General features: G+C 43.3%; 1 protein-coding gene across 1 annotated transcript; it reads left to right on the plus strand.

Annotated features, from left to right (window-relative positions):
* The first annotated feature begins 1,639 nt into the window (after positions 1 to 1,639).
* gna12a (guanine nucleotide binding protein (G protein) alpha 12a) lies at positions 1,640 to 26,276 on the plus strand. Its single transcript, XM_035180415.2, has 6 exons — positions 1,640 to 2,396; positions 9,638 to 9,856; positions 20,580 to 20,630; positions 20,773 to 20,973; positions 21,368 to 21,574; positions 23,318 to 26,276. Exons 1-6 carry the CDS (start codon positions 2,079 to 2,081, stop codon positions 23,477 to 23,479), a joined length of 1,158 nt encoding a protein of 385 aa, XP_035036306.1. The 5' UTR covers positions 1,640 to 2,078; the 3' UTR covers positions 23,480 to 26,276.
* Positions 26,277 to 26,545: the final 269 nt, after the last annotated feature.

The raw sequence follows: 26,545 nt of genomic DNA on the forward strand, positions 1-26,545 counted from the left end.
AAGGGAGAAGAGGAGGAGGAGGAGGAGGAGGATGAGGAGGAGGAGAAGGAGGAGGAGACGCCATGTTTTTGTTCCTCCTTGTTGTCAAATCTAATGTAACAGCTCCCTCTGTCCAGGAGGAGGCAGAACTGCAAGACCTCGTTCCTCCTTCACCTAAACTGTGAGAATTTATTATACAGACACAAAATTACATATTTGTCTGATGGGGATTTAAACACCGACTCTTGATAATTAGGTAAAACTTCAATCATTTAATTTACCAGTTTTGAGTTGTGTTATTTTAGCTGAGATCTAAACCCTTGACTTTTACTATCAACCAAAGGAAAAACTGTCCTCTTTAGTATTTAATTAATTAATATAACTGTTATATTTGTTAGCTATTGTTATTATTATTTACAAAATAATTCAAAACAAAATAGACCACACAAAAATCATAAAGAGCACGTGAAATAAATAGCTTTTTTATTCAAATTTAAAGTAATTAACTTGTTGTTAAAATTTCAGAACATTTGTGCATTTAGGGGAAAAGAGAAAATACTTTTAATATTTCAGATATTCATGAATAATAAATGAAACAAACATGATAATCATCACATTCACAAATGAGTACTAATACTGCTAATAAATACTTTATAACATATTTAACAGAAAGTTTAAAATTGACTAAAATTTATTATATTATCATTATAACTATAATCATGGGGAACCTCTAATAGATTCAGATGATCTCAGTGTTCTAGAGGGAACATAGAACATAGAACATAGAACACAGAACATAGAACACAGTTAAACATAGAACCCAGTTAAACATAGAACATAGAACCCAGTAAACTAGAGTCAGACTCTCAGTCCATTCAGAACCTTGTGATATGATTCATGTCAGTAAATTGTGAAACAAAGAAATAAATAATTTATACGCTAACAAACAAGTTTTGTTTGGATTAATACTTTCAGTCTGTTGGTTCTATAGCGCCCCCTGACGGTGAGCTCCAGTAGTGCGACCCCCCACATCCACCCTTATCAGTCTGACCGTCCCATCGCCCCCTCCTCTCTCTCTCTCTTCCTCCCCCTTTCCCTCCCTCCTCTCTCTCCCCCTTGCCTCCTCTCTCTCTCTCTACCCCTCCCTCATGTCTCTCTCTCTCTCTTCCTTTCTGTTTCTCTCTCCCCTTCTCTCTATCCCTCCCTCTTCTCTCCCCCTTCCTCTCTCCACTCTCTCTCCCCTTTCTGTCTCTCTCCCTTCCCCCTCTCTGTCTCTCTCTTTCCTCCCTCCCTCTCCCTCTTCTCCCCTTCTCTCTCCTCTCTCTCCCCTTTCTATCTCTCTCTCCCCCTTTCTGTCTCTCTCCCTCTTCTCCTCCTCTCTCTCTCCTCTCTCTCTGTCTCCCCCTCTTCTCTCCCTCTCTCTCTCTCTCTCTCTCTCTCTCTCTCTCTCCCCTCTCTCTCTCTCTCTCTCTCCCTCTCTCTCTCTCTCTCTTCTCCTCTCTCCTCTCTCTCTCTCCCTCTCTCTCTCTCTCTCTCTCCCTCTCTCTCTCTCTCTCCCTCTCTCTCTCTCCCTCTCTCTCCTCTCTCTCTCTCTGTCTCTCTCTCTCCCTCCCCCTCTCTCTCTCTCTCTCTCTCTCCACCCCCTCTCTGTGTGCAAGTTCACAACCCTCTGTCAGTGTGTAGTCGTGAGTCACAGTGGGTGTGTGTCCCACAGTGAGTGTGTGTGGTACAGTTGTAGTGGTTGTGTAGTAGTTGTGTGGATGGACGGACTCACTTCACTTCTACTTCTCATCTTGTTTTCCGGACAACAAACTGGGACCAGTGGAACTTCTCCCCGCTGCTGTGGTTTGTGTCCTCCTCTGGATCCCGTGGCTCTGAACCAAGATGGACACGGTTCGTCTTGTCGGAGACTAGATAACTTCTGGATGTTTCTTCGTTCCTCCGTGTGACCGCCAGCTGGATGTAGCCGCTCTGGGTCCTTTCCACCCGGGACCACGCATCCTAGAATGAACATTCACCCCGCGGAGGTTTCTTCCGTGAACTTTTTCCCAGTTTGAAAAAAAAAGAAAAAAAAGAAAAGTATTTTCCCACGACCCGCCATGTCGGGAGTGGTCCGCAGCCTGAGCCGCTGCCTGCTGCCGGCCGACGCCAGCCGGGAGCCGGGCGGCAGCAAGGAGAGGAGCCGGGAGAGGGACGCGGCGCAGGAGCGGGAGGCGCGGCGCAGGAGCCGGGAGATCGACGCGATGCTCGCCCGGGAGAGGAGAGCCGTGCGGCGGCTGGTGAAGATCCTGCTGCTCGGGGCCGGGGAGAGCGGAAAGTCCACATTCCTCAAGCAGATGCGCATCATCAACGGGCAAGAGTTCGACCAGAAGGCGCTGCTGGACTTCCGGGACACCATCTATGAGAACATACTGAAGGTAAGTGCCGAGGCTCCATGGGAAATAAAAGAGAGTGGCAGAGGCCTGACAGCAAACTTCACAACTCAAAGTTTAGTTTGATTGTAATCTGTCAACACGTGGTTTCATTTGACTCCTTTGACAAACTTCCTTGAAACACACACTGAGGTTTGTTGACATGTTTTTATCCTGAGGTGTGAGTGTTGTGTTTCCATGTAGGACATTTGGTCTGGTCCTCACAAGTCCACAGGGTTATTTGAGGGTCAAGACCTGGGTTTAGGGTTAGAATCAGGTTTAGACCTTTAGTTGTGATGGTTAAGGTTATAGCGTAAAGCCATTGTATCTACGCTGTAGCTCCGACATAGCCAACGCGTAGACGTGTACCCTACGTCGGACCCTAACGTACGCCTCCCCAACGCAGACCAATCAACGCGGACCAATCATAGCTGTGATTGGTTCTGTGATTTCCGGAATCTCCTGCTTCGCCACCGCCATTTTGGAATTGACTTGAAGGAACGGACACGGACGAAAGGTGGACCAAGCGGAAGAGCGATTTCTTTAAGAGAAAGTAATTGCTCTTCTACATCCATCAGCTCCAACATGATAACACTCGTCATTGTTCTGAGGTAAACGGAGACGCCAGAGAATTTGTAAATAAGCGGACCGGGAAACTGGAAAAACGCAGTAGCATAGAAACTCTACGGCCGCTAGCTATTATGCGTGTAATGACAGAGCAACGCACACATACCTACGCACAACTATGGATGCTCACAATGGCGTAGCCCCCTGTTCGTACCTACGGCGTAACACAGATGCAAACATTGGGCCTAAAGGGCTAGGGAATGCATTATGTCAATGAGTGTCCTCACAACTATAGAGAGACAAGTGTTTGTGTGTGTGTGTGTGTGTGTGTGTGTGTTTTTGTGTGTGTGTGTGTGTGAGCTCCCCCTTTGTTTGCTGTCATGGCCGGGCCTCCTTCACCAGCTAACAATACCAGACTATTCCTAAGGGATGAGCACATCCGCCCTGAGTGCCACACAGCCCAGACTAGGATGATAAGAGCCTGGACCTCTGCACAGCTGAAGCAGTGTGTGCACGACCCTGCCCCGAACACCAGCATACAGGGACGGTCCTGTCAGAGACCCCCCCCCAACATACCCTCACACACCACCACCATCTAAACACAATGTAAGACACGTAGGGGCAGATCGAAGCAGCAAAACCAAGCAAGTAAATGTACTTGTTTTGACACATGAGAGAAAGAAGTATGTGTATTTGTAGTATGATATAAAATATTAACCTGATAGTAAAGGCCTCTAATTTCTTCACCCACCCAGTCACCATTTAGCATCCTGACAAACTTCTATCTCATAAACAACATCACACACAGTATTAGCTAAAAGTTATGTCATCAACAATCAATCACTTAATTGATTTTCCAATTAATCCAGAAATTATTTAGTCCATACGTGATTTGTTGTTTTTCTCTTTTGAGGACTTCAAAATATAAAAGTGTTTACATTTAAATCAAGTAAACAGGGAGAAGCACCAAACAACAAACAGATGATTCTTTCCATCTCTGACTCTCAGTTATTTTCTGGACTAACTGATGTAAGAAAAGTGTGAAACTTGATATTTTCAGTTCCCTGTTGACGTCTTGCTTTTTAGTTTGAGAAAAACCCGTCAGAAACCCAAAGATTGTCAGTTTCCTGTCAGAGACGATAAAGAAATGCAGCAAATCTTCATGTTCAACAAGCTGGAACCAGTGACTGGCCTCTGTGCTTGATGAATAATTAAGATCAATCCACTCTCCAATTACTGCCAATTAGTTTCCTGTCAATTGACTGATAGTTTCCCTTTAGTTTGACCCTAAGTGGCTTAGAGCAGCGTTTGGGTTTTGCAGCCTTAGACCCACCAGCAGACTGTAAGTCGACCTATCGATTCACTGCTAATTACTGTAATATAAAATAACGTATAACATCAAATTTAAACTATTTTTGGCAACTATACGCCCGGAGCTGAAGACCCAGTAATTAGTGATTAACACATAAAAATGGACTTCTCACTATTTCACCTCATAAACTGAGCGTGGTTCCATTAAAAACTGCTGGATTAGTCTGACTGGGTTAGATTGACTGGGTTAGATTGACTGGGTTAGACTGACTGGGTTAGTCTGACTGGGTTAGATTGACTGGGTTAGTCTGACTGGGTTAGGCTGACAGGGTTAGATTGAATAAGTTAGTTTGAACAAGTTAGTTTGAACAAGTTAGTTTGAACAAGTTAGTTTGAACAAGTTAGTTTGAATAGGTTTATCTGAGTTAAATTGACTGGGTTAAATTGACTGGTTTAGTTTGGCTCATTGATGGAGGATCAGCTTCACCTGCCTGGTGTGGCGAACACCCCCCCTCCCTCCCCCAACATCCTCCCACAACCTCCCCCTTCCTTCCCGGGAGCTTGTAATGACAGAGAAGGACGAGCAGGGAGGAAGGAGGGATGAGGCTGACAGAGAACACACAGGTGTGTGGGTGTGGCTCGGCTCAGGAAAATGAATGACAGAGGCTGAGTTCAGGTGTGGTCCTGCTCCTCCAGCCTCAGTAATTATAGCTCCGCTCTAATCCTCGTCCAAGTGGAAGCGTTCACTTCCCACGAATCAAAGTAAAACCAAACCACCGCTGGTTCTAATGTTGGAGGAAAAATCACAGCCAGCGGCAAATCAATCAGTCAGGCTGCACACAACATACAGTGTATAGGTCGTGAGCTACTATAGGAAACAGCTTTAAGCTCAAGAAGGGACCAATGTGTACAACTTTGAGGAGCTTATTGGATTTGACTTGTTCCATTAAGCTGTTTTTTCTTTATCTGTCCTTCTCTGATTGTCTTTATTTATCTGTTATAATTGTTTTCCTGCTCGTCCGAGCTTTTTGGCCCGACCCCATCAATCATGGGTGAAGTCACAAGTTCACAGTTGTTCACAGAAATTTGTCTGTGTCTCACGCAATTGGTTCAGTTTGTTGATTTTTGCGTTTCAGCGAAATTCTTTTAACTTTCCCTGTAAAACCAAGACTGTGTCAGCTCCTATTCTTTCTGTTTGTTGCAACTAAAAAGTTCAATTCAAATGTGACTAACACAGCGTCGCTCAGTTCAATACGCTCTGCTTGATGGTTAATGATACGTCAACAAACTTTACATAGAAATTACTGCGTCCGTTAATGCGTCAGTTCACAAACTTTATAACTCTTCTCTACCTCTTCTTGTTGACTACACAACTTAGCATTTAACTGTATTCTTTTATTCAGTGGTTCTAAAACGAACGTCCGTGGGACACTACCAGGGGGAACGTGAGAAATTTCCAGATTCATCCATTTGTATTCAAAACAATACACGTTTAACATCTTTCTAAGACATTTCTCTCGTGTTGTTCTTTCACATAACTAAGTAGAAATGTTTGAAGGTTATGTCAAATTACTGGAAATTATATACAGACAACCTCTCCTGTAATTGACACTTACAATACATGTTCACACAAGTCTAAGATAAATCTGTTTCATACATTTCATACATTTTTATCAGTAAAGCAAAGCTCCTCATTTACGCTGTCGAAACGCCAGAACTCAGAGTATTTGGCATCTTTGTGAACTTTGGGATCTCCACGGGAAATGAAAAGTTCTGTACATATTGAAGAGTTTATCCACTCGCGTAACATTTGTCTGTTACAGCACAAAAGAAACACTGATCCGTTTGATCACTGATCTGATTTAATGTCTTGTATTACTGGGAGAAGAGCAGAGCAGCATCACTGCAGGAAGGCAGCTGCTGCATAATTACAAAAAAGTGATGAATCAGACAGACTCTCTAAACCAGCTTCTGTAGGAAATGACACCACTGACCACTTCATGAGGAATAAGAATTCAAGCGGTCAGCGCAGATGTCAGGTTTTCATGTCGGGTCAGTGACCCATAAGACAAATACCGAGAGGCTGGCCTGTTGTCCAAATGTGCTCCTCCGAATGTTGTGGCCTTGAACAGCTGATGGTACAGTTTAGGGCGGAGGTCGGGTTCAATTGAAGCCATTTAGCTTTGTGAAATATTCCCTGTACACGAGTGTGTCTGGTTGTTATCTATGAGCTCCACCTGCTGCAGACGTCAAACACAGCGACAGGTCCAGTAGACGTTTCCCAGACAGAGACGGTGTTTCTTTTCAGAGGCTGCATCCTGTGAACGGACGCAGGACACAAAATGGAGAACCAGGCCAAAGCTGGAAGCCAAAATTAAACTTTCAGTCAGAGAATAAAGAGTTGAAGTACCAGGATTAAACATTACGAGTTGTGAAATTTCACTATACAAATAGATAATAATCGAGCAGAATAAAGGTAATTTTAGACGTCTGTATAAAAACCATGTATCCAAAGCAACAGATCCAGAATAACAACAACAAAAAGGACAGTTTATGCACGAATTCCATCATTTCCTGTTTTTTTTATCTGTCATTTTCTATTGACTGATAACAACCGGAATGCAATTACCCACTAATCACAACTAATTCTGCAAACATTATTGTTTTCCTTCTTAAAAACAGTCGTTCTCTCTTTACAGGTGTTTTAAAGGTTTAAAACAAATTGTAAATAGTCTGAAACTGCTGCACTTACACTGGAAGAAAAAGTTTTGAAACATTGAAAGTTGAGTTTTGAAAGAGTGAATCTTTATTTTGACATTTTGCGGACGTACACTTACATTCCTGTTTGCCGTCTGTTATTTCAGAGTTGGGTTTTCACCTTTCAGAGATTTGTCCACGTGATTTTCAAGCTTGCAAATCACGTGATTTTTGGCAGTGTTGTCCTTCAGCCCTGATCTGAAACTCCAGAAGCTTATCGTCCGAAGCTACTTTCACATTACTACGTATTCTTTTGAATACTCAAACACGGATACGCCTGGAGATGCCGCTGGCCCCGTTTTAGTTGGAAACTCTGGAGTTTTTGCTGACTGGGTCTTTTCCGTCTGGATGTAGCCTTCATTATTGGTCACATGACACCAGAAGAAAACAACTCCCAGTGTAGAACACCACACGGAGAGTCAATTACAAGTGTTGCTGACTCTGTTGTCTATGCTAACAGCTGTTGTGCAGTTAAATTCTGTCTTTTACACGTGATATGTGATACGTGCTTCCCTGCCTGTGAGTGTGGACGGGGATTCAAACTGATACGGAGCCAGAACGCTCATGTGGACAGATGTTGTTTTAGTTTAAAAAAAATGTAGACGTGTGGTTGTAGCCTGAAGAAAAGTTGGGATCTTGGCAACAGGGCTTCAAAAGCTCTTTCATTAGATTTGAAGCTTTTCAAACCTTCCAAAGGCTTTTTTAAGTTTCAGAAAGTGGCATCATATACATCCCATGCATGTGCCATCTCCAGATTATACTGTATAAATAAAAAAATATCACCTAAATGCTTCACTGTTAAAGATCTCTCAGCTCACACGAGAGAACGTGACGGATACTCTGATTCGCTTTATTCCAAATTTGGGCAAGAAAAAAAGGCAGCATTTCTCGGCAGAGTGTGGAGGAGGATTTGAAACGGGGCCGACCTGGTCAGCTTGATATGGCGCCGTCGTATTATTTGGTGAAGAAATGTAAACTCCAGGGGAACGCTCACTATCTGCAGGCTTGTTACCGGCAGAGGAGACACAGGCAGGAAGAGACACAGACCAGGACAAAGTGGATTATGCAACAAACACTCACATTAGTGTATTGACAGGACTCGTGTTGGTTTTCAGACGGAAGAACTTGCAGATGAGTAGAGTCGTGACTGGATGTGACTCAAGGCTCCCGCACAGTGACTCGCTGTTTGTAATTTTCGCCACCAACACGCTGCCGCTGCTGGATGTGCATGTGTGTCAGATTATGGTTGCGTGTGCGTAACACTCGTCACAGTCTGGGATTTCCTCGGGTTGTTTAGGTCGTCTGTCGTCTTTTCTCTCAAAGAAAATAAAGTCGTAAAAAATGAGGGATTGGACTTAAAAAACCTGCCACAGCACTTCGTCACAAAGGGGCATGGCAGGAGCACACACACACACACACACACACACATACACACACACACACACACACAAAATTGCGTGCCACAAACTAATTACATTGGTGAGAAATTTACTGTCACATTTTCTTTTTTCTTCTTTTATGTTTTTACGCCTTTGAGGAGGAAAGGACCAGAAGTTTTTGCTTTCGGGTTTTTTCTTTATTTCTCTAAAGTTAAAATGTGAAGTACGACTGTTGATGTTGTGTAAAAGTTCCTGGATGAGACATTAAACTATAAACATAAACTTGACCTGACTTGAATATTGCACAAGAGATAGGTCAGCTGGTCATGAGTCACTGATAGACACACATCTCCTCACCTTCACTGACCTAGAAAACACTTTACAGTTGACAGATAATGTTTGCAGCCGTGTCCTCTGTGGCATCAATTAATCAATAAAATAGACAATCTAACAAACAACTTTATTGACCCAGTTCATTTTGGACCTTTACGTGATATGAATTTGAGACAGAGGCTGAAAAGAGGAGCCGCAGCAATCGACAGTTTGAGGAGAGTGACACCAGATTTCAATTATGCAGCTGAATATGAGCATAGGAGTGTTTTTAAAGTCGTAAAAGTAGACACGGAGAAAACAGTATCAAAGATCAACAAACAACTGAGCGGGGAATGAATATTAAAAAGTATCAATAGTACAAAGTACAAATAAGAACTGTCGCTAAATGTCTAACAAAACACGTGAGTTCCACAAAGGAGACGCAGATACAAATCACTGGATATATCTGTGTGTGTGTGTGTGTGTGTGTGTGTGTGTGTGTGTGTGTGTGTGTGTGTGTGTTTGTGTGTGTTGGCAACTTTGTTCAGTCAGCAGGAGACCCCCCACACAGATCAATCCTCCAGCTTTTCTTCAGAAAACCACCAGCAGCCACCGTGTGTGTGTGTGTGTGTGTGTGTGTGTGTGTGTGTGTGTGTGTGTGTGTGTGTGTGTGTGTGTGTGTGTGTGTGTGTGTGTGTGTGTGTGTGTGTGTGTGTGTGTGTGTGTGTGTGTGTGTGTGTGTCTCAGAGACATGTGCTCCCCTGTTAAAGCTCCTCCATGTTTACTAGTGAAGCTCCGACACAGTGTTGATGTTTTCACATGCAGCGTGAGGTTGTTTTTTTTTAATCAGTGTGGTTTGAAGCCGTCTCACCACTTCACTGCGTCCAGACGTGTGATGTGCGACTTTGTGTGTCTCTGCAGGGAATGCGTGTGCTGGTGGACGCCCGCGACAAGCTGGGCATCAGCTGGCAGAGCTGCGAGAACGAGAAGCAAGGCATGCTGGTGATGTCGTGGGAGGGGCGTGTGGGCGCCTCGGGGGTGGAGCCCGGCGAGTTTCAGCTGTACGTGACGGCACTGAGCACGCTGTGGGCCGACGCCGGCATAGAGGAGGCCTACACACGGCGGGCCGAGTTCCAACTGGTGAGTAGATCGGAGGGGCGGCTCCCAGTTCATTCTCCCATGTTCCCTGTGTTAGATGAGCTGAAGTATTCATCCTTTATTGACTCCACCGTCAACTCGATGATATCTATTTAGCAAAATGAGAAACTGTAAAGTGATTTTTAAGCAACACACAAGCTTTGTTTGCCTCTTTTTGTTTTATTTTTCAGAAGTTTTGATGAAATCTCTAGTGACTTTTCTGCCTGTGTGTTGGTGACCGTGCACTCCCAGTTGCAACATGTGGTTTTAGGGATGTAATATGATGGTGGTTGTGGTGGATGAGCTGTTGTAACTGGTGATCTGCTGATTGCTGTGACAATGAGAAATCATTGTTCTTCCACGAATTCATAATAATGTGGAAAAACAAAAACTTATTTATGTCATAACCTGGAATCGTTCTGTATCAAAACTTCCAACATCGTTTCTCAAACCACTGAACAATTTATCATTTGTCCAATAAAATCGACCGATATGAGCCTTTCACAGACATATTGGTATTAATCTTTATGTTTGTGGACATGCGCTGACATGAAAACTATCATTTGATGGAATAAACAAAAATAGTATATATGTTTGCATAATAAGTCATTAAAATAATATAGTTTTCAAGATCTTTGTATTCTTTTTATTATAGTCATTTTCAGTAAAGTTTGTGGTAAAACTGTTTAATATCAGGCCTCAGTTACATTTGTGTTTGATAACAACAACTTAGGAATCATTGCCAAATATCTTTTTAATACATATATTGGTAGAAACATCAGTATCGACTTTTTTGTAGATATATATAATATATCTATATAAATATTTGTAGATGAATAATGATCTAGTCAAGCAAACACTAGAGGAGTAAATGTCTCGGATCATATATTATCCAGAAAAATGTGTTTTTCTGTTTTCCAATCAACTTCTCAGTGGCCTTCGTGACCTTGAAGAGTTGGAGACAAAAAAACATTTCCAGTCATCCTCCCATGGACGTCTGCACCAAGAGTCACGTTTACTCAGAGATTAGTCACCGACATGATACGTCTCATTGAACCCGTCACGAAGCCAACGAGCGAGCTATGAACAAGCAGGACTTAACGAAGTTATCAGTTTGAAAATCTAATAATGACTTTTTCCCGTGTTGCTGTGATGGAAAATGGGATTTCTCATGAAAAGTTGTTTTTTTTCCTTTAAAACAAACCAAACAACGTCCTGGAACCAAGACGCAGCTGTTCCCCTTCATTCCTCTCAATCTGAACGCTGAATCGTGCCAAAAAATGAACCCTTAATAAAATACCCTGCACTGTGTCTATTTTCGTAGTGAGGAATAAAAGTTCCCGAAACAATTCCTCGTCCCTTCGGGGGTCGAGAGCAGCAGCTATCTTCATGGTAACTGATTTACCACAGCCGGTTTTCTCAGGGCTAATAATCTCCAGTCTGCTGTAAACTTCAGAAGAGCTAACTGGATAAAAGGGAGAAATGTTTTACCTGCACTGCGCCGAGTGAAGCCTGAGGAAGTATTTATTGTTCTTCTGAGTATCTTACCTCTCTCCTTTTACTGTCGGGCAACTTTCCAAAAGCTGTCATTATTATTTTTCTCTTGACTGGGAGCGGAGCCGCTGAAGTGGAGCCCTGCAGAGCTGCATCGGCCACGCTACGCTGCACCGATTTGAAACGCCTCGTAGATTTCGGTCTAATTATTTTTTCCTTTTAACCCTAATATTGTGATCTATACCAGGGGGTTCCGCTTGGATTCCTGTCCATCTGTTTTATAAATAGTCTCGTTGATAAGACTGGAAATACTGCAGTATTTCTTGTTATTGAAAATGTATTTTAAAAGGGTTTGATAAAATCCGATCAGAAGTTTGGAGAAGAGAGGAGACCTGACCTGCACACACAAGGATTTTATTTGCCATATTGACGCTTCCAGCACAAAGTTCTTCCTCAAACTTCTGACAAACACAGAGTCTCCCTCTTAAATACCCACAATCCATGTTAACCAACACAACACAACACAACATGAAGGATAAAGATGAAAATACATTGTGCAGCTTATGCGTAATCCTGCTAACTACCAAACAAACATTTAGAGAACCACGCAGGACTCATGATGGAGGATGATGTTCTGATTTTAAAGTTTCATTTAAGCATTTAGAAGTTAAAAGTGGCCATTGTGTATATCCAGATAAGTTCAAGTAAGTTCAAGTATAGAGATGTCGTGTTTGGCCTTTAGAAAAGTGCACAGCCACTGAACTGTGGGGTTTTCCAAAAAATCAAAAACAGGTCAGAATTTATTTGTTTAACGCATTTCAAACAAAGTAGAACCTCCGAGCTCTTTACTCACAGCGCAGCGGCACATTCACTCGTCTCAATCCCCGAGCGGCTGGAGAACCACTTGCTTCTACAAGTGTGTACAAATGTGCTGTGAAGGGGCCAGACAGACTGTTAACGACACAGAATGTCATGAATAATCACTTAACCATATTGTCAACATAGCGAATGTCTCACAGCAGCTGGTCTTGTTGTCTGTGCGTGTCTGTCTGTGTGTGTGTGTGTGTGTGTGTGTCTGTGAGGGCTCCGGCTGCCCGTCTGTCTGTTGTTTGTTTGTTGAAAGCGACACTGCAGCTATTCTGTCCTCTCCGAGCTCTAAGTTTGACCTTTGACCTTGTTGCACATTTATCAGTGACGACACTATCTGGAGTCAGACGGGAGCCACTTCCGCCTCCCTCTCACTTAACATACTGTATGTGTGTGTGTGTGTGTGTGTGTGTGTGTGTGTGTGTGTGTGTGTGTGTGTGTGTGTGTGTCTGTGTGCGTGTGCGTGTGTGTGAGAGATGTCAGTGCACAGCTCTGGGTCAGAGTGCCTTGTCTTATCTGGAGTCATTGTGTGATAAACCTAGTATGCGACAGCGGCACAGGCCTGGACACATCACTCTGCCTCTGAAGGATCACATTCAATATTCTGTACTTATTCTAAATCCCAGGAAAAGAACAAAACCAACAGTGTGTGTGTGTGTGTGTGTGTGTGTGTGTGTGTGCGTGTGCGTGTGCATGTGAGAAAGCCTGATTTTATTCCTCTGAGCTCCACTGTTGAACAAAAAATATTAAAACCACATCAGTGAGTCACAGAGTTGCACTGGGTGACAGTTTATTTTAATTCAGCAGCACGCACACATACACACACACACACACACACACACACACACACACACACACACACACACACACACACACACACGCCATCTGTAAACACTCTGGAGCAAAGTCTCACGGATTTTGCTCATGTAGAGGGAGAAGCTTCCTGGAGCTTTACAAACTTTTTACATAGACTATTCTACACACTTGTCTGAAAGTTGAAATGGTCATAGAGACATAAAGCAGCTCCCTGTGAGTCAGTGGTTCACTTAACAGCAAAACAGTTCAGGGTTCCATTTAACGACTGTAAATAAAGATGGACAACATGAGAGCTCCCAGAAAGTGAAACCAAAATGTTTCGACCGCCCCCTGATAGCTGCAGTTTAGGTGATAAACCCCGATCCTCCGTGTTACCAGACAGGACGTGGACCGAGCTAAAGAATTAAAATACACATGAAATAAATTGAGTTTGGTTTTCATGACAGGAGGTTATGTTTTCACCCCGTCTTCTCTGTCTGTTAGTTGTGGTTTGTTTGAAAGTAAGATGACGCAGAAAACCACAGGACGAATTAACAAGAAACAGGGTTGAAGGACGGAGGATTGGCTCAGGGAGGAAGATTTCTTCTTTACTTTGTTTAATATTGTGAGATAAAGGCATTTTTTTTTACAACATTTTCCTTGATTTGTCAGAGAATGATTCATGGATCTTGATGAAAACATATTTCTTCTATTGGGTTTCATAAGGGGGCTGTTGAGAGCCATATCTTGTTACGTGATGCTATAAAAATGGGGGGGGGGGGAATGTCCTGTGTGTATCGGCGGGAACTCGATACCTCGTCTCCATCCCTAGATCGTTACTGTGCAGACTCCTAATGTCGTCTCCTGGGCAAGAAGGCTGTGACGCTATAGGAGACAGTGGGGATGGGTCGTCCATCTTTATTTACAGTCTATGGTTTCAACCCACCGGCCGACCAGGGTGAGACCAGTGTGAGTCCAACGACATGCAGCCTCTTGTTAATATGAGTGTGAGTGGTTGTGTGTCCTGCGATGGACTGGTGACCTGTCCAGAGTATAGTCTCTCCCAGTGTCATTTTAGGGTTGACTCGTCCCAGTGACCCTCAAAAGATGATCTGTATGGATAATTGATAGATTGGTTATGTATCGGTTAACACATCTAACTGTTTGGATGTCCAACTTACACACTGCATTCATAAGAAACCTTTATATGTATATATCGTTTCGTCCATAGCACGACTCTGTGTCTGCAGAGGTAAATGAATATTAGAAAAATGTCCTGAAGAGGTTTAAAGGCTGTTTGTAATGATCTCTCTCGTAACCAGCCACTGGTTTAACAAAAACAAAACCACATAAACAAATCTTCGGTTGTTTGCTTCTACACCTTGTGCGAAAATCCGACAGCGATCCACTGCCACAAATACGTAAACAAAGCATGCGTAGATGAGCCCAGATTAACGGGCAGCTGCTCAGCGAGCTGGCCAGTTTCCCAGGTTGTAGATCTTTGTGCAGTTAATGAGCAGGGTAATGTGAACCCAGGGGTTATAGCATCTCTGTTTGCTCTTTGTTCAGGGTTATGTTAAAATGTTTGACTTCATTTGGAAATAAAATAAGGAAGCCCCAATATACGCTATCGTGAAAGGCGCCTTGAGCAACGTCAGCGTGACCCAGAGTCCGAATTAACACAATTATGAGAATAAGACCTGAGAAAACAACAGAAATTCCCTTGTGGCTCCGTGACTGAAAATAGAAGTGAAAAAAAAAGCACTATGTTCCTGTTTGGTTTCTATTTTCTAAAAAAACTACAGTATCCAGCTGTTCTCGGAAATTACTTCACCACTTATACCCTGGGACCCCCTTCAGATTCACATGGGGATTCTTTCACAATAAGTAGAATATAGAGAATCACCAGCCTCATTCTCTCTAAGCAAGAAAAACAAAGTCTTCTGTGGATAAAATATGCTGAGTTAGACACTCTCTCTTCTTCTTCCCCCTTTTTTCGCTCTCGGAGAGGTTTTCCGGGGATACCACAGTCAGCTTTTCCCAGGCACAGCTGGAGCGGAGCCACGGGCAGACAGAGGGAGAGGGAGGAGCGACAGAAAAACAGAGAGCGTCCGATGAGACGGAGAGAGGAAGGGAGTGGAAAGTTAGAGATGAGCCGGAGGGGATGGGGAGGCTGTTTTCAGACGTGCACTGAAGTCCAAATAAGACATCGAACGCAGATGTCCGATGTCAGTTGCTCCGAATGTTTCCCGGAACTTTGCCGCCAGCCTCCCCGGTAAAATGTTCTGAGTGAGCCCACGTGAGATCTTGGTGCTGTAAACAAAACAAAGTGAATCCTGCAGCAGAGTATAGACGTCATGTTCTGCCTCCTTCATGCCCGGTTCCTACACGGTCTCTATTTACAGGATGGAATCACAACGCAGATATTCTGTGCCTCAACTCCCTCTCTACCTGGCTGTGGCAGCACGTCACGTTAGCCGACAGTTAGCTGGTGACGCGACAACAAAAAGCTGAACAGTCGAAAGGTGTTGGAAAACGATTTTATTGTAAAGGGAGGAAGACGAGAAACTTAAAGAAGCATCTGGAGACACAGATACATTTGAAAGCAGAGAGATGCTCGGTGTTTTTAAATATACAAATTTATATTTGTATATTTAAGTTAAGTATACTTCAAACTGTTAACAGTACACTTCAAATTTTCCCTAGCAACTAAAAAATGTCGTTTAGAGCTTTTTTAATAAGAAACACGTTTTGGCTCTGACACGGTTCGGGCATCGATACCCAACCCTCGTCTGAACGCCTCCGACCTGCGTCTCATCCACACATCTACCGGACTTCATGTCTGAAAGCAGACTGAGGCCGAGAGGCAGAGAGAAAACGGAGCGAAGGACAAGCGGAGACAGAAAAATAAACCGACAGTGAGCACATGTGAGCGTTTTGTTTACTTGCCAGGCATCGCTGTGTTCCCAGCACCACACCCAGATAACACATAGTTGGATAAAGGACATAAACACCAAACCCTCCTCTGTGCTTGACAAAAACAAGGCTGTATATCAAGCTGTGATGCTCAACTGTGGCTGTTGTCTTCAGCGGCGCAGACATCCTGAGCAAAGGAGGCACAAGTTCAGACTTTGTGAAACTCCGAAGCCCAACAAGGACGTGAACACATGCACGGACACATGCTCTCAGTCCATATGTCTGAGGGGATGAGATTTCAACCTGTGAGTCTGTCAGACAGGAGCTGTACTTCCCTGATTTAACTATCTTATTTTATCTGCGAGTGTTCTCTGTCTCTGGGTTCGGGTGTGGCAGCATCCTCATGTACGCAGGGGTAGAGAGCAGCTCCAGCACCGTGCAGATTTTCTACTTTCACTTCAGGAACTCCATTTTATTTTATTTTAGTGTAAACGCTTGCTCCACATTTCAAGAAGTATTTTAAAGCTCTCAGCAGATTGTGATTAGTTATACAGAATAAAATCAACAAGGAGTTCATGATGTACTTTTTATCTCAACACTCACCCTCTGCCCGTTTGTTTGTTTGTAAGATTACACAAGATTACACAAAAACAACTGCACAGATTTCTTGGAGGAAGGATGATTCAGTGAAGATCCCATTAAAGTTTGACATAGACGGGAATCAGGGGCCGGATCCAGGATTCTTCTTTCACTTTCTTTACCATTGTGAGATGGAGTTTTTCAACATTTTAACCATTTTCTGAGGCAATTAAAGTATCATTTGGGTTTCCTACAACTTGAGTCTCATTTTCATATCAGTTGTGTCACCAAAGAAACTTCTGAGTTACACAACTGCTGGTAGTGCTGGTTTCTTTACGTAAAATGTTGATATTTTCTAACTTGTTTTAACATAAATTAAACAAAAGAGATAAAATTCTAATGCAATTAAAAAAACAACTAAGCATATTTTCTTTTTAGTTAAATGAATCAGATACTACTATACAACAGGAAATCAAGGATTCTGTGAGTGATATGTTAGATTTAAATAATAAACCATTGAAATCCAGCAGCTATCCATAGATCTATCTATTTATTTAATATATTTGAACACTGGATTATTGTTCAGAGTGAAAATTTGAAACAAGTTGAAGATGTCACATTTGACTCTGGGAAACTGTGATGGGCATAAATAAAACATTAACCAATGGATGAATGATTAGATATCCCCCTGGATTATTACTCATCCTGCTGTGAGTTAATATTTCATTGTGGTCCACAGTGAAAGACTTCAGTGGTCGAACTTTAGAGGCACACCCAGTCACACACACACACACACAAACACACATTGCAAGTGACTACCTGTGGCTACACACACACATGCATGCAGCCATGCACACGCACACAAACATACAACGCAGAATGTGAGCTTATTCAGGTCTGTGCCGTAATAAAGCCCCTAATCTGCCCATTCAAGCCATGAATGGAGACATTCCTCCTGCCTTATTCAGCGCACACACACACACACACACACACACACACACACACACACACCACACACCACACACACACACACACACACACACACTCACACACACTCACACAAACACAAGCTGTATTTTTTAGTTTTACTACTTGTGGATTTGCATTACAAGGCACTAAAACTCATCCTTGAATAAAAATAATTTATTTTGATATTTCGTCTAATGCTTCCACTGAATGAATGATCAGGCTGTTTCATTTCTGCTGATGGTTAGTTTCTGTGTCAGTGGAAAAGATCTGCGTGTGTGTGTGTGTGTGTGTGTGTGTGTGTGTGTGTGTGTGTGTGTGTGTGTGTGTGTGTGTGTCCGCTCACATACGTCTGTGTCTGCGTGCCCCCTCATCTCTGGGAATTCCCCTCTCCCTGCTCTTCCCTCCGACCCGCCCCTTGTCCTGTTCTCGTCCCGCTGAACCAATCCCAGCGTCTGGCTTTGTTTCCTGCTGCAGTGACACTGTGGGTCAGCGGCGGGGTCACGGGGTCGTGTCTCACCCGCACGGGGGGGTCACGTTTCCTGGTCGTTACACAACACACTGTGTCGGCGACGACAGTGATTAATTTAACAGCCACATCAAAAAGGTTTGGTCAAAGTGACAGAAAGTGAAAATCTGCTGCCGGGAAAAAGTTTGAAGATGAACAATGCTGTATTGTAGTGAGGCCTGTGTGTGTGTGTGTGTGTGTGGGGGGGTGTGTGTGTGTGTGTGTGTGTGTGTGAGTAATGGTGCTGCTAAAATGACTTTGTAACTCGGTTCTGTCTGACTCGCTAATCCCTCCCTCCTCCCCAGGCCTCTCCCCACCATTTTCACACACACAGCTGTTTCCTGTTGAGTGTGTGTGTGTGTGTGTGTGTGTGTGTGTGTGTGTGTGTGTGTGTGTGTGTGTGTGTGTGTGTGTGTGTGTGTTGGAGAGTGAGAGGGAGGAAGAACGAGATTCAATTTTAAACTATTTTCAGGAATCCAATATTTCAGTTTTTTATGTGTTCTGTATCAATACGGACTGAAGGTTTAGTTTCGGGAAGTTGCTACCATTGTTTGTCCCCCTTTTATACGAATGACGTAAACCTGACACCACATCAAACTACTCTGCGCTTTAGAAAACTGAAACCTCCCAAGTTTTTCCTCCGTTCCAGGCTCCCGCTACTTCCACAGAATCAATTAGCAGCCTCTCAAAACTTCCCTTGAGCTGTGTAATCCATTACAGCGACGATCAGCCTGCACTTAAACCACATTACCACTCAACAACAGTGTGGCATTGACATGAATGAAGGCAGACTTTATGTTCACTGTGATGGACGACAACTCAAGTTTCAAGAGTCAGCTAATTTATTTTCCTGCTGTAGGAAAATGAAATGAACTCGGTTGATGTCTGTAAGTGGCTGTAATTGATATTTTCATAAAAACGCGGCTGCAGAACTCAAAGCGACATTGTGAGCGGGTGGTTTATGGCGAAGAAGCCACGGAGAATTATCGCCGCTCGGCTTGTGCACAGCTTTATAGAGACTTTCAGCTCGTTGTTCGTCTGCCTGTCAGAAAGTTTACTGTGATGGTTCGTTCTCACTGCTTCCCTCAGTGTCACAGCAGTGAGATGTTTTCAGTTGAAAAATCTTTAAAAACCCACTGTAAACTACGTGGTCATCACCAAACCGCAGACAGACACAGGCAGCAAAGACACAGGGAACAAAGAGGAGCTGGTAGAGACAGATTCTTCCCTCAGGAGTCGGTGGAGACCAAACACAGAGCGGACAAGAGGGTGAATACTGGGTTTAGACTATTCACACAAAACACAAATCCAAACTAGAATAGCACATATACCTCCAGCAAGGCCGAACAATCTGACACGTGATTGTCTACTTCTTTTTAAGACAGAAAGAAGTTGTCTGATTATCTAAATTGTGTATTTGTCATAAAACACAATTAAAGAAAGTGAAAAAAGTCCTTATCCACCCCTAAATGTTGTGGTTTCTTACCAGACTCAGGACCCGTTCCTCCATCAAGTCTGCAGAAAATCATTCAAGTTGTTTTTTCACCAGTGAAAACATTAACACACAGGAAGAGGTAGTGACTGATAATAATTCCCTGTATAATATCGAATGTGCCCGTTGCTTTGTTTCGGTCTCCACCAGTCCTGAGAGAAATATGTGTTTCTTTGTGTGTCTGCCACTGATTTGGGTTAATCAGAGCTTTTTGTTCTATTGAATAACTAGAATGTTACTCAGGAGAAAACATACTGTACCAACACTAGTCTCCTTGAATTCAACCAAGCTGCACCAGATCACACACACTCAGAGATATAAGTCTCCTAAATATGCCTGATTGTTTTCATCAAGATCCATGAATTGTTACCTGGGAAATATCATTTGCACGCCCGTCTATTTTGGCGTCTTTTGTATTCAGTGTTTTGTTCTTCGCTCTCTGTGCTGCTGTTACACAATACTGTATTTCCCAATTTGGGATCAATAAAGTACATTGATCTATTAGTTTTTAAGTAATCCTGCTGACAAACAAACACACACAACCTCCCCGGTGGTGATAACAACGGCTGCTGTTGGAACCAAGCTGGACCAGCGTGAAGTTTGAGGTCCAGGAATATGATATCGATAGAGATGTTGATAAATGCAGCTTTAATGCCTGTTTACGGCGTCACAGACCCACGTCAGTGTAACTTAATGTGATTAGCGACAACACTGATAAGAACGTGGCTCATACAAACAGAGAGACTGTTATGATTCAGTGTCATAACTTGAGTCTCTCTCCGGCTCGTGGTTTTACATTCAGAACACTGATACGGATCAGGCCTGCCCATTAAAAGAAGCGTCGCAGTATGTTAGAAATTATATGATGCGATTGGTATGATTATGCTCGGTCACATGTTTTCTGTTGCACTGACTGATGTCTTATTAAATCACTGACCACAGTCTAACAGCTTCTACGACATGAGGGGGAAATGAGGAGAAAACACACAAAAAATGAAACTGTTGTGATGATCAGATTCAGCTCTTCAACTTGGTAATTTGTCTTTTAAAACTTTGTTCATGTGAAACAGGACGACTCAGCTGTGATTTCTTTCTCTTCCTGTCTGCAGAGTGAGTCGGTGAAATACTTCCTGGATAACTTGGACCGGATTGGACAACCGGTGAGTCAAAGTGACTTGTCATATCTTGAAGGAAACAATCTTTTTAAACCTTCCAGAACTTTCACATCCACAATCACCTATATAAACACGCCAGAGGAAAGAAAAACTGAAAAAACAGACAATGTTTATCCCCAATTCTCAGAACTATAGGCCAAGCAAGCAGGACATTCTGTTTGCGAGGAAGGCGACTAAAGGAATCGTCGAGCACGACTTTGTCATCAAGAAGATTCCTTTCAAGATGGTGGACGTCGGAGGGCAGAGGTCTCAGAGGCAGAAGTGGTTTCAGTGTTTTGACGGGATCACATCCATACTCTTCATGGTTTCGTCCTCCGAGTACGACCAGGTACCCCTTCCAGCACACACACACGCACACACGCACACACACACACACACACACACACTTCTGGTCATGTAACATTGACGTGGTGGTTTTAAGGGGTTAGTCAGACAGTCCGATCATTATTCTCCTGAGTTTTACAGATACAAAATGGACAAGAAACATCAGAGAGACGCTAGATTTGCGATTTACACAAAGCTCTCTTTGTGGTCGGCTGAGGGAACTTGATTGTGGTTCTAGTTCACATCAACAAGTCATATGATGACGACTAAATCCTTAATTTGTGCAGAGAAAACCCAAAAAATAACACAAGACCGTGTGTATGTGTGTGTGTGTGTGTGTGTGTGTGTGTGTGTGTGTGTGTGTGTGTGTGTGTGTGTGTGTGTGTGTGTGATTCCAGGTCTTGATGGAGGATCGAAGGACAAACCGTCTGGTGGAGAGCATGAACATTTTCGAGACGATCGTCAACAACAAGCTCTTCCTCAACGTGTCCATCATCCTCTTCCTGAACAAAACCGACCTGCTGGTGGAAAAGATTCGCACAGTGGACATCCGCAAGAACTTTCCTGAGTTCAGAGGAGACCATCGCAGGCTAGAGGACGTTCAGGTACGCCCACACAACCGGGTCACTCCCATGTTCAATACATTTTGTGCTCCCATTGTCTTATTTTCCCAATTTCTTATGTTTCCACGCTCACACGTTCCTAATGTCTTATGTTCCTATATCGTCCTATAACGTCTCATATCTCTAAGATCCTATTTGCCCAACGTTCCTACGTTCCGAAAATCATATCTTTACGACACTCTATGTTCCCAATGTCTTATGTTCTCACAGTCCTGTGTTCCCCATTTCTGTAGCACGTAACGGGAAGTTGAAAACTTTCCCCAGTTCTGTATTTGCTCATGATGAAATCGGTTATTCTTGGAACTCGTGAAAAGGGTTTTCTGTTCCGCGGGACGACTGCGTGGTTCTCAGTATAATAGGCCGGCACTTGATAGAACCTTTCGGCTTATTAGGGTTTGGGTTCAGACCAGGAAATTGGGGTTAGGGGGTCAATATTATTGTTTTAAAAAATAATTTAATATTGATGAAATATTTTAACCTCAAATGGGTCAAATGTCAAAAGTAGAAAAGGTGGCACACAAAGCAATCACAGCCTGTAGAGCTTCATATTTTATTGAAATGTCATTGTTGAACGCACCACCGTGGGAGAGTTCGGAATATAACCTTCTCTGATGAGATCTACCTCTTCAGGATGTTTTACTCCACATCGCCACCAGACAACGGGCCTAAGTTGTACTTTTTAAACTTTACAGCGTTTGTGCTCTTGTGGTCCTGCTGTTGGTTGTACTGTGTTTAGATTACACTTTCTGTCCCCCGTTACTTGCCCTTTGTAGCTAAGCGAGTTTATTCAAAGCTGATCTTGGATCTAATTCAAAGGTCAGCTGTACCTACATCGTTGCTTTGATATTGTGTAGAAGCGACTTGCTGTTAAAACTGTTCACAGACAAAAAGCTGAAGTGTGTTGAAGGAAAGTCATTTTAATAAAATGTGAAGCTCTTTAGTCGTTGATCGCTGTGATGCTTTGTCACCTCTTTCTACTTTTGAACAAACCAGGCTACTTCCACATTAACACTTTCAGTTTTAAAGCGCGTCACTGTCGCTACGATTACGTCCAACAAGTTTGGAAATGACGCTGGTTCTGCTTCAGATTGAAAACTCTGAGGCTGCGTTTCAGTCTTAAACTGAGGCAGAAAGAAATGACGACACAATCACCTGCATTCGCTTCCTGCTCGTTTCTCATTACGATAGCGGTGAAGGCAAAGCGTTGTTAACACTTACGGTCAGAAAACAATTCCACCTTGTCATCAGTCCAAGAAAAGAAATCCTTTGCTCGAGCTTTTCACCGTAGCTGTTCCCTATTTATAATCTTTTCTGCAATTAAGCAACCGACTGCAAATCGACTTCCTCTTTCCACACATGGCCGGTGCACGTGAGGTGACTTCTGACGCTGAGCTTGCTTTTCTTTATGAAGGCTGTTTTTTCATCAACACTTTTACATTCACTGTTGTAAACTGTCACCTGTAAATTTGCTAATAGTTGGGGGTGTTGGGAAACTTGCATATTATCACTACTGCTATGTGGAAGTAAATACTCTGAATATGAAGTTGTAATGTGTCCATGTCAACAGCATATTAGAAACCCTGCTATCCATAGATTTGGCCATGTGTGCTTTCTCCACGAGAAATCCCTGATTACAGAAACAGGGCCTCTTGTATCTGTGCCATTTCCCTGCGGAAAGCTGACTTTAACTCAGTTACTTAACCGTCCCCGCTCTGCTCCTTCCAGGCGTTTCTGGTGCAGTCATTCAGTCGTAAAAGGAGGAACCGGGGGAAGCCGCTGTTCCACCACTTCACTACGGCGGTGGACACGGAAAACATTCGCTTTGTCTTCCACGCCGTCAAGGACACCATCCTGCAGGAAAACCTCAAAGATATCATGCTGCAGTGACCTTCACGCTGCAGACGACGGCTTCTCTGACTGTGAACTGTGAAGGCAGACGTGAATCAGGCCTGAGTCTGACACATATGAACCTGTGGAGTTGACCCTCGGTGAGGATCTAACTGAACTCTGAACCTGTGGAACCATCAAGTGGACGTCGGCCCCCTGTGGACAAACTGTGAGGGTCAGACCCTTTGTGTAACCTGTACAAATGTGTGTATCGCTGGAAAGACAGTCACCTTCTCCTACTCGTAGCACTCAAGTGTTCTTAATATACATGTTGAGAAATGTATAGAAAAGAAGAGAGAAACAAGAGAAAAGCCCCGACTACATGACATGAGCACTGAAAGTGGGTTTTCTCGGATGTAAATAATGACAAACCCTGTCACTAAACCAAGTCAGACTGATGGAACGATCGAGCTGTGGAAGCAACAACCAGGAGTTCATGAACGTAACGAGGAGGAAAGAAAGAACCTAATGTACATGTGACGGAGGGGAAGAGGGTTTGTGCTCGTACCAGTCATATGCTGCGTTATCTGATAAGGTTGCACACGTGTTCCGGTCAATGATCTTTAACCGAGGGAAAGACGTGAATGTGTCTTGTGCTCTCTGTTCTCTCCTCATCTCCCCTCCGCTACTCTCCTCTCTCCTCATCCCACCATCACACAAGAGATGAACAGCTGCAGATAACAAGTTGTACCGCTCTTTCTTTTTTTTTTCCTATGCCTCTCCTCGTCTCTCTGGCACAATGGTCAGATTGTTCGTCTCCTCCCTCTCCAGCTGAAACAGTAGACGGTCAAATTAGAGAGTCGTCTTGGTTTAAAGAAACACACACACACACACACACACGAATTATGGTTAATCTCTATCCTGATGTCTTTCTCCTGTTTCCCACCATCATCCCATTATATATGTTCCACAACAGCCGAGACTTGACCCCAGGAAGATCGTAAGCATCCCCCTTTTGTCTTTTGTCCGGTAAACACAAAGGGAACAACAGAAAACGACAGGATTGAACTGTCGATGACTTTATCCCCATGTTTCTGGCACAGTTTGGGACTTTTGGATTCTCTCCTGACTGTAACAGTCGGGGTGAGAAGTCCACAGCGAGCGAAGGAAACGAGCCAGACTGAGTCAAAAACACATGGAAGTCATCTCATTTATGCAGATGATGATACACAGTCAGATCCTTTTCTCTATCATCTGATAGTTTCCGTATCAGGGACACGTGAGTCATAACGTGTGAGTCCCCAAAAAGTCTTTCCTTATATCTAAAGTTGATTAATCAGACTGAAATATCAATAACTATCATTTTGATCATCAATGAATAATAAGTCATTACTCAGTAAACATTTGCAGGTCCCAGCCTCTCAGGCATTCATTTTAATTTCATCTAATTAGTCAGAAGACGTCACTTTTGGCTCTTTCACTGTTTTCCCACATTTTAAAGCTGCACTCGTGAATATTTGAATTTTACCAATGACAAAATGACTTAGTATGAAGCACACAGTGTTGATTTCCACAGTCATCAGAGGATTTCAGCTTCTTCCAGCTCTTTGTTTTGGTTTGATGTGGGTCAGCGTCGCTGCTTTTGAAGAGTTTCCAGCGCCAGAAGGCCCCTGATTTAAAAAAACTACGACAAACTCACTGTATAAACAAAACAGCCGGTAGACAGGGGAGGATTTAGAGCCTGATATTTCCTTCAGGAGTTGGTGGAGACCAAAAAGAGAGGAAAAGGAGAGCGAGAGTCGAGTTAGATTCATCACAAGACCGAGAACACGGCAGTAAACGAACTGTTGGCAAGTTTATCGACTTCAAAAGTTCGGTGGTGTGTTCACAGCTTGTTGCGATCCCCCCCCCCCGAGCGACAAAAACTCATCGAAGCAAGTCATCGAAAAAAGTACCAGCAGATTAACCACTATTGATCATAATCACTATTTGCAGCCTTATTTATGCCTGTTGAAAAGTTAGCATTCGCTGGTAATGTAGCGTAGAGAATAATACATTTTTAAAAAGCACTGTTGCTATGGTTACTTGCAGTTTTACGAACCTTGTGCACTGATTTCTTACCGGTGGTTAAACTGTCGGTTGTTGCCATGTTGGACTTGTTCCTTTTTTTTACGTGATTTTAACAAACCCCTCAGCCAATCAGAAGCCAGTGTTTTCCAGAATATGTTAAATCAGCTCGAACCCTGAATCTTTGGATCCTCGAAATAAGTTCCCGACTAATATGGAGTGATTAGCATTTTTGGTACGCAGCAGCCGCAAGGAAACAGCCGAGTGATAAATCCAAACAGCCCCGAGGGGAACGACTCATGAGCACTTCCACGAGCCTTATTATTATCAAACTGTATCAAACTGTGTCCTGTGTCTGTTTTGTGTGTGTTCATCGGGACTTGTGGCCCGTTGGAGCACGTTTTCACTTCCTGTACATAGTATTCTGTAAGTATTTGCCTGACACTGTGTGTTAACCTTACAATACAAACACCACTCGGTCGAACAGTATCACTGTCACTGTAAACGTTGCTGTAAAACGTGTGTCGTTAACTAACCTACCTTTTTCCACTCACGCGCAACTTTTTTTTGTTTTTTGTAAGTGTCGTCATTGCACTGGATGTATCCAAGAGAAAAAAAAAAAACGACCAGAGAGGAAGAAGGAAAGAAAACAAGAGAGAGGCAGAGAAACAAATAAACAGACTTTGAAAGTGGAGCAGGATGAAGAGAGGGGGACGTCTTCGGCTGTTCTGTTTTGTTTCCCACTGCCTTGGCTCTGTGCTCTGTGGTGAAATACACTGCCTTTTGCTGACATGCTGTTTCTTTATTTTCTCAGTGTTTGGCGTCTGTGTGTGTTTGATTGTGCGTGTGGTAAAGCAAGAGGTCGGGACCCTTTGGAGCTGGAGAGGGGGAAAGAGCGAGAGAGGAGGAGGAGGATGGTGGTGGGGGGGGAAACAGAGGAGTTTAAAAAACTATTTGGAGTTCAAGATGTGGTGTGAGAAAAAAAATTAATTCAAATATGTCCCGGGGCGGTTTAATCAGTATTTATGAACACAAGCAAAAAGCCGGAAAGCGAGAGAG

The sequence above is a fragment of the Hippoglossus stenolepis genome, chromosome 2 (genome assembly GCF_022539355.2).
Source record: "Hippoglossus stenolepis isolate QCI-W04-F060 chromosome 2, HSTE1.2, whole genome shotgun sequence".
In the NCBI taxonomy this organism is placed as follows: domain Eukaryota; kingdom Metazoa; phylum Chordata; class Actinopteri; order Pleuronectiformes; family Pleuronectidae; genus Hippoglossus; species Hippoglossus stenolepis.